General features: G+C 34.8%; 1 protein-coding gene across 1 annotated transcript in view; it reads right to left on the bottom strand.

Moving 5' to 3' along the window:
- The window catches only part of dpy (fibrillin-like protein dumpy), an 89,993-nt gene that overhangs the window by 32,300 nt on the left and 44,895 nt on the right, over window positions 1-12,798 (bottom strand). The window contains 30 exon segments of the mRNA XM_070637415.1: window positions 8-322; window positions 449-772; window positions 887-972; window positions 1,034-1,148; window positions 1,218-1,682; window positions 1,746-2,342; window positions 2,419-2,733; window positions 2,860-3,183; window positions 3,298-3,383; window positions 3,445-3,559; window positions 3,629-4,093; window positions 4,158-4,754; window positions 4,831-5,145; window positions 5,272-5,595; window positions 5,710-5,795; window positions 5,857-5,971; window positions 6,041-6,505; window positions 6,570-7,166; window positions 7,243-7,557; window positions 7,684-8,007; window positions 8,122-8,207; window positions 8,269-8,383; window positions 8,453-8,917; window positions 8,980-9,576; window positions 9,654-9,974; window positions 10,101-10,424; window positions 11,181-11,266; window positions 11,330-11,444; window positions 11,579-12,043; window positions 12,110-12,733. Coding sequence (XP_070493516.1) covers window positions 8-322; window positions 449-772; window positions 887-972; window positions 1,034-1,148; window positions 1,218-1,682; window positions 1,746-2,342; window positions 2,419-2,733; window positions 2,860-3,183; window positions 3,298-3,383; window positions 3,445-3,559; window positions 3,629-4,093; window positions 4,158-4,754; window positions 4,831-5,145; window positions 5,272-5,595; window positions 5,710-5,795; window positions 5,857-5,971; window positions 6,041-6,505; window positions 6,570-7,166; window positions 7,243-7,557; window positions 7,684-8,007; window positions 8,122-8,207; window positions 8,269-8,383; window positions 8,453-8,917; window positions 8,980-9,576; window positions 9,654-9,974; window positions 10,101-10,424; window positions 11,181-11,266; window positions 11,330-11,444; window positions 11,579-12,043; window positions 12,110-12,733 — 9,543 coding nt within the window.

The raw sequence follows: 12,798 nt of genomic DNA, 5'->3' as shown, positions 1-12,798 counted from the left end.
CTCTTACGCTCTTCTGGATAACATCTAACAAAAGGATCGCCTTGATATTTTTCTTTGCAACTACAAATAGGAGCATGAGAAATGACTCGACAATTCGAATTAATGCCACAATTTGCATTAGAGCAAGGATCGATACAACGATTATCTTTGCATGCTTTGGAAAGTTCACATTCAGAACTGCTGACACATTCAGGACGACATGAAGGAGGTGAACCAGTCATTGTTGGAAGACATGAACAAATTGGTTGTCCGTTCGAACCTTCCTTGCATTGGGAATTCGGACCGCATGGTGAAGGGTGGCATGGATTCTTTGGCACTGATGCTATTCGCGAATAAAATTAATTTATTTAGATTTTATATTTTCGATATGCTTAAGAGTATCGCTGTCTTGATCAAGCAGGATTGTTAGTTCGCATGAAGCAAAGGAATAATATAAAAGTATTCTTACGTTCTTCTTGTATAATGTAACAATTCGAATATGGATTTCCAGTATAGCCAACAATACAAACACAATTTGCAACATGGTTAACAACACGACATTCACTATTAATGCCACAACTTCCGGCACATGTGTCTTTGCATTTTGAATTAACACATGCTAAATGAGAAGGACAATCTGCATTGAGTACGCATTCAGGACGACAAGATTCATATGGATCTCCGAAGAAATTATCTTTACAAACACAAGAACCTACTCCGTTTCTTTCAATGCAATCAGCATTGTAACCACAAGGATTTGGATGACAAGGAGTGATATTGTCCTCGTAAACTTCTAATTATTGAATTCAAGATTTATATTAAAATGTTTAAATATTAGTATTAATCTCAAAGCAGTTATCAAATATTGCATAAATGAAAATTTGTGTTTGAAAACAGAAAGACATACCTAAAGTTTTCTCGCAACTGTAGAATGGATCACCTTTATATCCATCAATACATGTACAAACAGGATTATGATTAACAACTGAACATCTATAAGTTGTGAAAATGAAATGTGAATACAAATCTTTTGATTAAAGGCTCAATTAATTACTTAGCATTCAATCCACATGCATTGATGCATGGATCGCCACATTTCTTATTCATGCAGGCTAGCAAGTTTGGACAATCTGAGTTAACAAGACATTCGGGACGACAATTTGGTGGTGCTGAAGTGGATAACAAGTTACAATAATTAAAGGATTTGAAGATAAAGATCGATCTGCAAAATTTCTTACCACCAAGATAACCTTCTAAACATGAACAAGCAGGTGAATTAGAGATTTCTCTGCAAACACTATTGGGTCCACAAGGATTTGGAGAACATGGTGCTTTTGGAATAATTGGATCATCTTCTCGTATAATTTCACATTTTATAAATGGATCTCCATTGTATCCTGGTAAACAGGTACAAATTGGAGAATGCGATTTGACTTGACAACGAGCATTGATTCCACAAACTCCTGGACCACATGGATCTACGCATTTATTGTTTTTACATGCTTTAGACATTTCACATTCTGGACTAATAACGCATTCTGGACGGCATGAAGGAGGAGAACCAATCATATTTTGTGAACATGAACATATTGGTTGACCATTTGGTCCTTCTCTACATTGACTATTTGGTCCACAAGGTGAAGGATAACATGGATTTTGAGGAACTGGTCTATCTTGGACGCGACATTGAATGAATGGATCACCTTTTTTGGAAACAAATGGTTTTTTAGAATTGGGTCTGTGATATATTAAATATAAGTAATTACCAATCATGTTATCAGGACAGTTACAGTTTGGAACATGATTATGAACAGTGCAAATTGCATTTGAAGCACAAACATTATTTAAACATGGATCTACACAATGGTTTCTAACGCATGCTTTGTTTGAAGGACATTCAGTACTTAAAGTACACTCAGGTCTACATTGCACATATGGATCTCCAGTATAATCATCATTACAATAACAATTTCCATTGTTACAAACAGCATTTCTTCCACATGGACTTGGATTACAAGGGTCTTTAGGCAAGTCTTCAATTATTCTATTACAAGATTCAAATGCATTTCCAGTATAACCTGGTGAGCATACGCAAGTGGCGATATGATTTTGTACTCTACATTCACTATTGTATGAACAAGCATTAAGACATGGATTTTGACATTTCTGATTGATACAAGCTTCATTTTCTCCACATTCAGAGTTTGTTATACATTCCGGTCTACAAGATGGAGCGGATCCTATCATATTTGGAAGACATGAACATATAGCTTGACCATTTTGACCTTCTCTACATTGACTATTTGGACCACATGGTGATGGGAAACATGGATTAATTGGTACGTCGTTCGGTTTTGGTAATGCTGTATATAAGAATTAATGGAAAAAAAGACATGAATCGACGAATAAAAATTTCGAAGAATGAATAAAATCTCTTACGCTCTTCTGGATAACATCTAACAAAAGGATCGCCTTGATATTTTTCTTTGCAACTACAAATAGGAGCATGAGAAATGACTCGACAATTCGAATTAATGCCACAATTTGCATTAGAGCAAGGATCGATACAACGATTATCTTTGCATGCTTTGGAAAGTTCACATTCAGAACTGCTGACACATTCAGGACGACATGAAGGAGGTGAACCAGTCATTGTTGGAAGACATGAACAAATTGGTTGTCCGTTCGAACCTTCCTTGCATTGGGAATTCGGACCGCATGGTGAAGGGTGGCATGGATTCTTTGGCACTGATGCTATTCGCGAATAAAATTAATTTATTTAGATTTTATATTTTCGATATGCTTAAGAGTATCGCTGTCTTGATCAAGCAGGATTGTTAGTTCGCATGAAGCAAAGGAATAATATAAAAGTATTCTTACGTTCTTCTTGTATAATGTAACAATTCGAATATGGATTTCCAGTATAGCCAACAATACAAACACAATTTGCAACATGGTTAACAACACGACATTCGCTGTTAATGCCACAACTTCCGGCACATGTGTCTTTGCATTTTGAGTTTATACATGCCAAATGAGAAGGACAATCTGCATTGAGTACGCATTCGGGACGACAAGATTCATATGGATCTCCGAAGAAATTATCTTTACAAACACAAGAACCTACTCCGTTTCTTTCAATGCAATCAGCATTGTAACCACAAGGATTTGGATGACAAGGAGTGATATTGTCCTCGTAAACTTCTAATTATTGAATTCAAGATTTATATTAAAATGTTCAAATATTAGTATTAATCTCAAAGCAGTTATCAAATATTGCATAAATGAAAATTTGTGTTTGAAAACAGAAAGACATACCTAAAGTTTTCTCGCAACTGTAGAATGGATCACCTTTATATCCATCAATACATGTACAAACAGGATTATGATTAACAACTGAACATCTATAAGTTGTGAAAATGAAATGTGAATACAAATCTTTTGATTAAAGGCTCAATTAATTACTTAGCATTCAATCCACATGCATTGATGCATGGATCGCCACATTTCTTATTCATGCAGGCTAGCAAGTTTGGACAATCTGAGTTAACAAGACATTCGGGACGACAATTTGGTGGTGCTGAAGTGGATAACAAGTTACAATAATTAAAGGATTTGAAGATAAAGATCGATCTGCAAAATTTCTTACCACCAAGATAACCTTCTAAACATGAACAAGCAGGTGAATTAGAGATTTCTCTGCAAACACTATTGGGTCCACAAGGATTTGGAGAACATGGTGCTTTTGGAATAATTGGATCATCTTCTCGTATAATTTCACATTTTATAAATGGATCTCCATTGTATCCTGGTAAACAGGTACAAATTGGAGAATGCGATTTGACTTGACAACGAGCATTGATTCCACAAACTCCTGGACCACATGGATCTACGCATTTATTGTTTTTACATGCTTTAGACATTTCACATTCTGGACTAATAACGCATTCTGGACGGCATGAAGGAGGAGAACCAATCATATTTTGTGAACATGAACATATTGGTTGACCATTTGGTCCTTCTCTACATTGACTATTTGGTCCACAAGGTGAAGGATAACATGGATTTTGAGGAACTGGTCTATCTTGGACGCGACATTGAATGAATGGATCACCTTTTTTGGAAACAAATTTTTTTTTTAGAATTGGGTCTGTGATATATTAAATATAAGTAATTACCAATCATGTTATCAGGACAGTTACAGTTTGGAACATGATTATGAACAGTGCAAATTGCATTTGAAGCACAAACATTATTTAAACATGGATCTACACAATGGTTTCTAACGCATGCTTTGTTTGAAGGACATTCAGTACTTAAAGTACACTCAGGTCTACATTGCACATATGGATCTCCAGTATAATCATCATTACAATAACAATTTCCATTGTTACAAACAGCATTTCTTCCACATGGACTTGGATTACAAGGGTCTTTAGGCAAATCTTCAATTATTCTATTACAAGATTCAAATGCATTGCCAGTATAACCTGGTGAGCATACGCAAGTGGCGATATGATTTTGTACTCTACATTCACTATTGTATGAACAAGCATTAAGACATGGATTTTGACATTTCTGATTGATACAAGCTTCATTTTCTCCACATTCAGAGTTTGTTATACATTCCGGTCTACAAGATGGAGCGGATCCTATCATATTTGGAAGACATGAACATATAGCTTGACCATTTTGACCTTCTCTACATTGACTATTTGGACCACATGGTGATGGGAAACATGGATTAATTGGTACGTCGTTCGGTTTTGGTAATGCTGTATATAAGAATTAATGGAAAAAAAGACATGAATCGACGAATAAAAATTTCGAAGAATGAATAAAATCTCTTACGCTCTTCTGGATAACATCTAACAAAAGGATCGCCTTGATATTTTTCTTTGCAACTACAAATAGGAGCATGAGAAATGACTCGACAATTCGAATTAATACCACAATTTGCATTAGAGCAAGGATCGATACAACGATTATCTTTGCATGCTTTGGAAAGTTCACATTCAGAACTGCTGACACATTCAGGACGACATGAAGGAGGTGAACCAGTCATTGTTGGAAGACATGAACAAATTGGTTGTCCGTTCGAACCTTCCTTGCATTGGGAATTCGGACCGCATGGTGAAGGGTGGCATGGATTCTTTGGCACTGATGCTATTCGCGAATAAAATTAATTTATTTAGATTTTATATTTTCGATATGCTTAAGAGTATCGCTGTCTTGATCAAGCAGGATTGTTAGTTCGCATGAAGCAAAGGAATAATATAAAAGTATTCTTACGTTCTTCTTGTATAATGTAACAATTCGAATATGGATTTCCAGTATAGCCAACAATACAAACACAATTTGCAACATGGTTAACAACACGACATTCGCTGTTAATGCCACAACTTCCGGCACATGTGTCTTTGCATTTTGAGTTTATACATGCCAAATGAGAAGGACAATCTGCATTGAGTACGCATTCGGGACGACAAGATTCATATGGATCTCCGAAGAAATTATCTTTACAAACACAAGAACCTACTCCGTTTCTTTCAATGCAATCAGCATTGTAACCACAAGGATTTGGATGACAAGGAGTGATATTGTCCTCGTAAACTTCTAATTATTGAATTCAAGATTTATATTAAAATGTTCAAATATTAGTATTAATCTCAAAGCAGTTATCAAATATTGCATAAATGAAAATTTGTGTTTGAAAACAGAAAGACATACCTAAAGTTTTCTCGCAACTGTAGAATGGATCACCTTTATATCCATCAATACATGTACAAACAGGATTATGATTAACAACTGAACATCTAAAGGTTGTGAAAATGTAATGTGAATACAAATCTTTTGATTAAAGGCTCAATTAATTACTTAGCATTCAATCCACATGCATTGATGCATGGATCGCCACATTTCTTATTCATGCAGGCTAGCAAGTTTGGACAATCTGAGTTAACAAGACATTCGGGACGACAATTTGGTGGTGCTGAAGTGGATAACAAGTTACAATAATTAAAGGATTTGAAGATAAAGATCGATCTGCAAAATTTCTTACCACCAAGATAACCTTCTAAACATGAGCAAGCAGGTAAATCAGAGATTTCTCTGCAAACACTATTGGGTCCACAAGGATTAGGAGAACATGGTGCTTTTGGAATAATTGGATCATCTTCTCGTATAATTTCACATTTTATAAATGGATCTCCATTGTATCCTGGTAAACAGGTACAAATTGGAGAATGCGATTTGACTTGACAACGAGCATTGATTCCACAAACTCCTGGACCACATGGATCTACGCATTTATTGTTTTTACATGCTTTAGACATTTCACATTCTGGACTAATAACGCATTCTGGACGGCATGAAGGAGGAGAACCAATCATATTTTGTGAACATGAACATATTGGTTGACCATTTGGTCCTTCTCTACATTGACTATTTGGTCCACAAGGTGAAGGATAACATGGATTTTGAGGAACTGGTCTATCTTGGACGCGACATTGAATGAATGGATCACCTTTTTTGGAAACAAATTTTTTTTTTAGAATTGGGTCTGTGATATATTAAATATAAGTAATTACCAATCATGTTATCAGGACAGTTACAGTTTGGAACATGATTATGAACAGTGCAAATTGCATTTGAGGCACAAACATTATTTAAACATGGATCTACACAATGGTTTCTAACGCATGCTTTGTTTGAAGGACATTCAGTACTTAAAGTACACTCAGGTCTACATTGGACATATGGATCTCCAGTATAATCATCATTACAATAACAATTTCCATTGTTACAAACAGCATTTCTTCCACATGGACTTGGATTACAAGGGTCTTTAGGCAAATCTTCAATTATTCTATTACAAGATTCAAATGCGTTGCCAGTATAACCTGGTGAGCATACGCAAGTGGCGATATGATTTTGTACTCTACATTCACTATTGTATGAACAAGCATTGAGACATGGATTTTGACATTTCTGATTGATACAAGCTTCACTTGATACACATTCAGAGTTTGTTATACACTCTGGTCTACAAGATGGAGCGGATCCTATCATATTTGGAAGACATGAACATATAGCTTGACCATTTTGACCTTCTCTACATTGACTATTTGGACCACATGGTGATGGGAAACATGGATTAATTGGTACGTCGTTCGGTTTTGGTAATGCTGTATATAAGAATTAATGGAAAAAAAGACATGAATCGACGAATAAAAATTTCGAAGAATGAATAAAATCTCTTACGCTCTTCTGGATAACATCTAACAAAAGGATCGCCTTGATATTTTTCTTTGCAACTACAAATAGGAGCATGAGAAATGACTCGACAATTCGAATTAATACCACAATTTGCATTAGAGCAAGGATCGATACAACGATTATCTTTGCATGCTTTGGAAAGTTCACATTCAGAACTGCTGACACATTCAGGACGACATGAAGGAGGTGAACCAGTCATTGTTGGAAGACATGAACAAATTGGTTGTCCGTTCGAACCTTCCTTGCATTGGGAATTCGGACCGCATGGTGAAGGGTGGCATGGATTCTTTGGCACTGATGCTATTCGCGAATAAAATTAATTTATTTAGATTTTATATTTTCGATATGCTTAAGAGTATCGCTGTCTTGATCAAGCAGGATTGTTAGTTCGCATGAAGCAAAGGAATAATATAAAAGTATTCTTACGTTCTTCTTGTATAATGTAACAATTCGAATATGGATTTCCAGTATAGCCAACAATACAAACACAATTTGCAACATGGTTAACAACACGACATTCGCTGTTAATGCCACAACTTCCGGCACATGTGTCTTTGCATTTTGAGTTTATACATGCCAAATGAGAAGGACAATCTGCATTGAGGACGCATTCGGGACGACAAGATTCATATGGATCTCCGAAGAAATTATCTTTACAAACACAAGAACCTACTCCGTTTCTTTCAATGCAATCAGCATTGTAACCACAAGGATTTGGATGACAAGGAGTGATATTGTCCTCGTAAACTTCTAATTATTGAATTCAAGATTTATATTAAAATGTTCAAATATTAGTATTAATCTCAAAGCAGTTATCAAATATTGCATAAATGAAAATTTGTGTTTGAAAACAGAAAGACATACCTAAAGTTTTCTCGCAACTGTAGAATGGATCACCTTTATATCCATCAATACATGTACAAACAGGATTATGATTAACAACTGAACATCTAAAGGTTGTGAAAATGTAATGTGAATACAAATCTTTTGATTAAAGGCTCAATTAATTACTTAGCATTCAATCCACATGCATTGATGCATGGATCGCCACATTTCTTATTCATGCAGGCTAGCAAGTTTGGACAATCTGAGTTAACAAGACATTCGGGACGACAATTTGGTGGTGCTGAAGTGGATAACAAGTTACAATAATTAAAGGATTTGAAGATAAAGATCGATCTGCAAAATTTCTTACCACCAAGATAACCTTCTAAACATGAGCAAGCAGGTAAATCAGAGATTTCTCTGCAAACACTATTGGGTCCACAAGGATTAGGAGAACATGGTGCTTTTGGAATAATTGGATCATCTTCTCGTATAATTTCACATTTTATAAATGGATCTCCATTGTATCCTGGTAAACAGGTACAAATTGGAGAATGCGATTTGACTTGACAACGAGCATTGATTCCACAAACTCCTGGACCACATGGATCTACGCATTTATTGTTTTTACATGCTTTAGACATTTCACATTCTGGACTAATAACGCATTCTGGACGGCATGAAGGAGGAGAACCAATCATATTTTGTGAACATGAACATATTGGTTGACCATTTGGTCCTTCTCTACATTGACTATTTGGTCCACAAGGTGAAGGATAACATGGATTTTGAGGAACTGGTCTATCTTGGACGCGACATTGAATGAATGGATCACCTTTTTGGAAACAAATGGTTTTTTAGAATTGGGTCTGTGATATATTAAATATAAGTAATTACCAATCATGTTATCAGGACAGTTACAGTTTGGAACATGATTATGAACAGTGCAAATTGCATTTGAAGCACAAACATTATTTAAACATGGATCTACACAATGGTTTCTAACGCATGCTTTGTTTGAAGGACATTCAGTACTTAAAGTACACTCAGGTCTACATTGCACATATGGATCTCCAGTATAATCATCATTACAATAACAATTTCCATTGTTACAAACAGCATTTCTTCCACATGGACTTGGATTACAAGGGTCTTTAGGCAAGTCTTCAATTATTCTATTACAAGATTCAAATGCATTGCCAGTATAACCTGGTGAGCATACGCAAGTGGCGATATGATTTTGTACTATACATTCACTATTGTATGAACAAGCATTAAGACATGGATTTTGACATTTCTGATTGATACAAGCTTCATTTTCTCCACATTCAGAGTTTGTTATACATTCCGGTCTACAAGATGGAGCGGATCCTATCATATTTGGAAGACATGAACATATAGCTTGACCATTTTGACCTTCTCTACATTGACTATTTGGACCACATGGTGATGGGAAACATGGATTAATTGGTACGTCGTTCGGTTTTGGTAATGCTGTATACAAGAATTAATAAAAAAAAAAGACATGAATCGACGAATAAAAATTTCGAAGAATGAATAAAATCTCTTACGCTCTTCTGGATAACATCTAACAAAAGGATCGCCTTGATATTTTTCTTTGCAACTACAAATAGGAGCATGAGAAATGACTCGACAATTCGAATTAATACCACAATTTGCATTAGAGCAAGGATCGATACAACGATTATCTTTGCATGCTTTGGAAAGTTCACATTCAGAACTGCTGGCACATTCAGGACGACATGAAGGAGGTGAGCCAGTCATTGTTGGAAGACATGAACAAATTGGTTGTCCGTTTGAAGCTTCCTTGCATTGGGAATTCGGACCGCATGGTGAAGGGTGGCATGGATTTTTGTACACCGATGTTATAGCTATTCGCGAATAAAATTAATTTATTTAGATTTTATATCTTCGATATACTTAAGAGTATCGCTGTCTTGATCAAGCAGGATTGTTAGTTCGCATGAAGCAAGGGAATAATTTAAAAGTATTCTTACGTTCTTCTTGTATAATGTAACAATTCGAATATGGATTTCCAGTATAGCCAACAATACAAACACAATTTGCAACATGGTTAACAACACGACATTCGCTGTTAATGCCACAACTTCCGGCACATGTGTCTTTGCATTTTGAATTGACACATGCTAAATGAGAAGGACAATCTGCATTGAGGACGCATTCGGGACGACAAGATTCATATGGATCTCCGAAGAAATTATCTTTACAAACACAAGAACCTACTCCGTTTCTTTCAATGCAATCAGCATTGTAACCACATGGATTTGGATGGCATGGATTTAGGTACTCATCTTGAGATTCTATGAATGTAAGATAAAGATTTATTGAATTTTTGAATTTGTTCGTTTGAGTTTTAATATTTTTAATGTGCTTTTTTAATTTATGTTTTAAGGTAAATTCAACCTTAATTTTAAAGTTTACTTTTTTATTAATTTGTTTATTTTTGAGCCAATAATCCAGTTGGTTTAGGTTTTTGATGACTACTTTAGGGGCAAAATTACGTTTTTAGCTAATTATGTTTAGTGATGGTATAAACATTTTCCATTAAATTTTTGGTTTTTGTTATTTGATTATTATAATTTTTTATTGTTCATTTTATTACAGAACAGGTGAAAGACTTTCGAAATTTGCAGATTTTTAAATGGCTATATTAAAATCTAACCACAAATAAATTCCAACAATAAGTATAACTCAAATTCAACGAAATGTTAATCAATCATTTAAATGCTGAGATATTGAAGCGGGTAACTTTATATTATTAAAATATTTTGTAATTGGTATGTTATTATTGTGCTGTGTTGTGTATCTTTTAAACCATATTTTACAAAAAAATAAAATTATACCAAAAATCCTGTTTTTGCAATAAATTTACTGCATCAGTAAACACTTTTTCTCAAATATTATATGCAGGAATAATTTTTTAGCATTTGTGAAAAGCTTTTTTGTTTAAATGTCGAAATAATTTCAAGCTTAATTTTTTTAACTTATATGCAGATATGTCAAACTATGTTTTATAAAGCATTTTGATTTTAAAAAATATTGAAAATATGACTCACCAGTAACTTTTTCGCAACTATAGAATGGATTTCCTTTGAAACCTTCAATACAATTGCAAATTGGATTATGGTTTACTACGGAACAACTGTTGAAAAGAATTAAAAAAGAATTAAAATAAATTCGATTAATGAAAGCTGTAAGTCCTTACATTGCATTTAATCCACAAGCATTTACACATGGATCTCCACATTTGTTCTTCATACAAGCGAGAGCATTTGGACAATCAGAGTTGACTAAGCATTCGGGTCTGCAATTTGGTGGAGCTAGGAAATAAAAATAATTTTTAGGATTTATGACATAAAAATTTTAAGAGTTATTAAAATCAATTTCAAATGAACTGATATCTACGTGATGAAAAACGACCAAAAATATTTTAGATTGTGAAACTGAATCTTACCACCAATAAAACCAGACAAACAAGAGCACGCTGGTAAGCCAGAGATTTCTCTGCATTCACTATTTGGTCCACAAGGATTTGGGGTACACGGTGCTCTTGGTACAATAGGTTCCTCATAAGTTAATTCACATTTGTTTAATGGATCACCATTGTATCCAGGCATACAAGTACAAATTGGAGAATGTGATCTAACTTGACAACGAGCATTGATTCCGCAAGTTCCTGGACCGCATGGATCTATACATTTATTGTTTTTACATGCTTTAGACAATTCACATTCCGAATTTATAACGCACTCTGGACGACAAGATGGAGGAGAACCAATCATATTTTGTGAACATGAGCAAATAGCATGACCATTTGGACTTTCTTTGCATTGACTATTAGGTCCACAAGGTGATGGTTGACATGGATTTTGAGGAACGGGTCTTGGATCCTGAACTCGGCATTGGGTAAATGGATCACCTGATAGTTTTGAAAAATGATTAGATTTCAAAATAAATTATTTGGAAAGAAATAAGGAATAATTACCAATCATATTATTTGGACAGTTGCAAGTTGGAATATGATTGTATACAGAGCAAATAGCATTTGGTGCACAAACATTTACACAAGGATCAATACAATGGTTCCTAACACATGCTTTATTTGAAGGACATTCAGTACTCAAAGTGCACTCAGGTCTACATTGAACGTATGGATCTCCAATATAATCATCATTACAATAACATTGCCCATTGTTGCAAACAGCATTTCTTCCACATGGACTTGGATTACATGGATCAAACAGAATTGTTTCTTTTGGTTCGGGAATGCATCCTTCAAACGCATTACCAATATAACCTTTAGGACATTCACAAGTAGCGATATGATTTTGCACAGTACATTCACTGTTATATGAACAAGCATTAAGACATGGATCTTGACATTTCTGATTAATACAAGCTTCACTTTGTGGGCAATCTGAATTAACAACACACTGAGGACGACAAGATGGAGCAGATCCTATCATATTTGGAAGGCATGAACATATAGCTTGACCATTTTGTCCTTCTCTACATTGACTATTTGGACCGCATGGTGAGGGTAAACAAGGATTAATTGGCAATGGACTTTGTTCTATTATTATTCTCTTGCATTGAACAAATGGATTTCCTATTTTAAATATAAAAGGGAAAATTATAGAATTTGATTTCAAATAAATCTAGGATTTTTAAGTA

The sequence above is a fragment of the Chironomus tepperi genome, unplaced genomic scaffold (genome assembly GCF_022539635.2).
Source record: "Chironomus tepperi strain 1889 unplaced genomic scaffold, CSIRO-AGI_Ctep_v1 contig_161, whole genome shotgun sequence".
Taxonomy (NCBI): domain Eukaryota; kingdom Metazoa; phylum Arthropoda; class Insecta; order Diptera; family Chironomidae; genus Chironomus; species Chironomus tepperi.
Note: the sequence above shows the minus strand (reverse complement) of the source record. Positions and strands in the feature narration are given on the sequence as shown.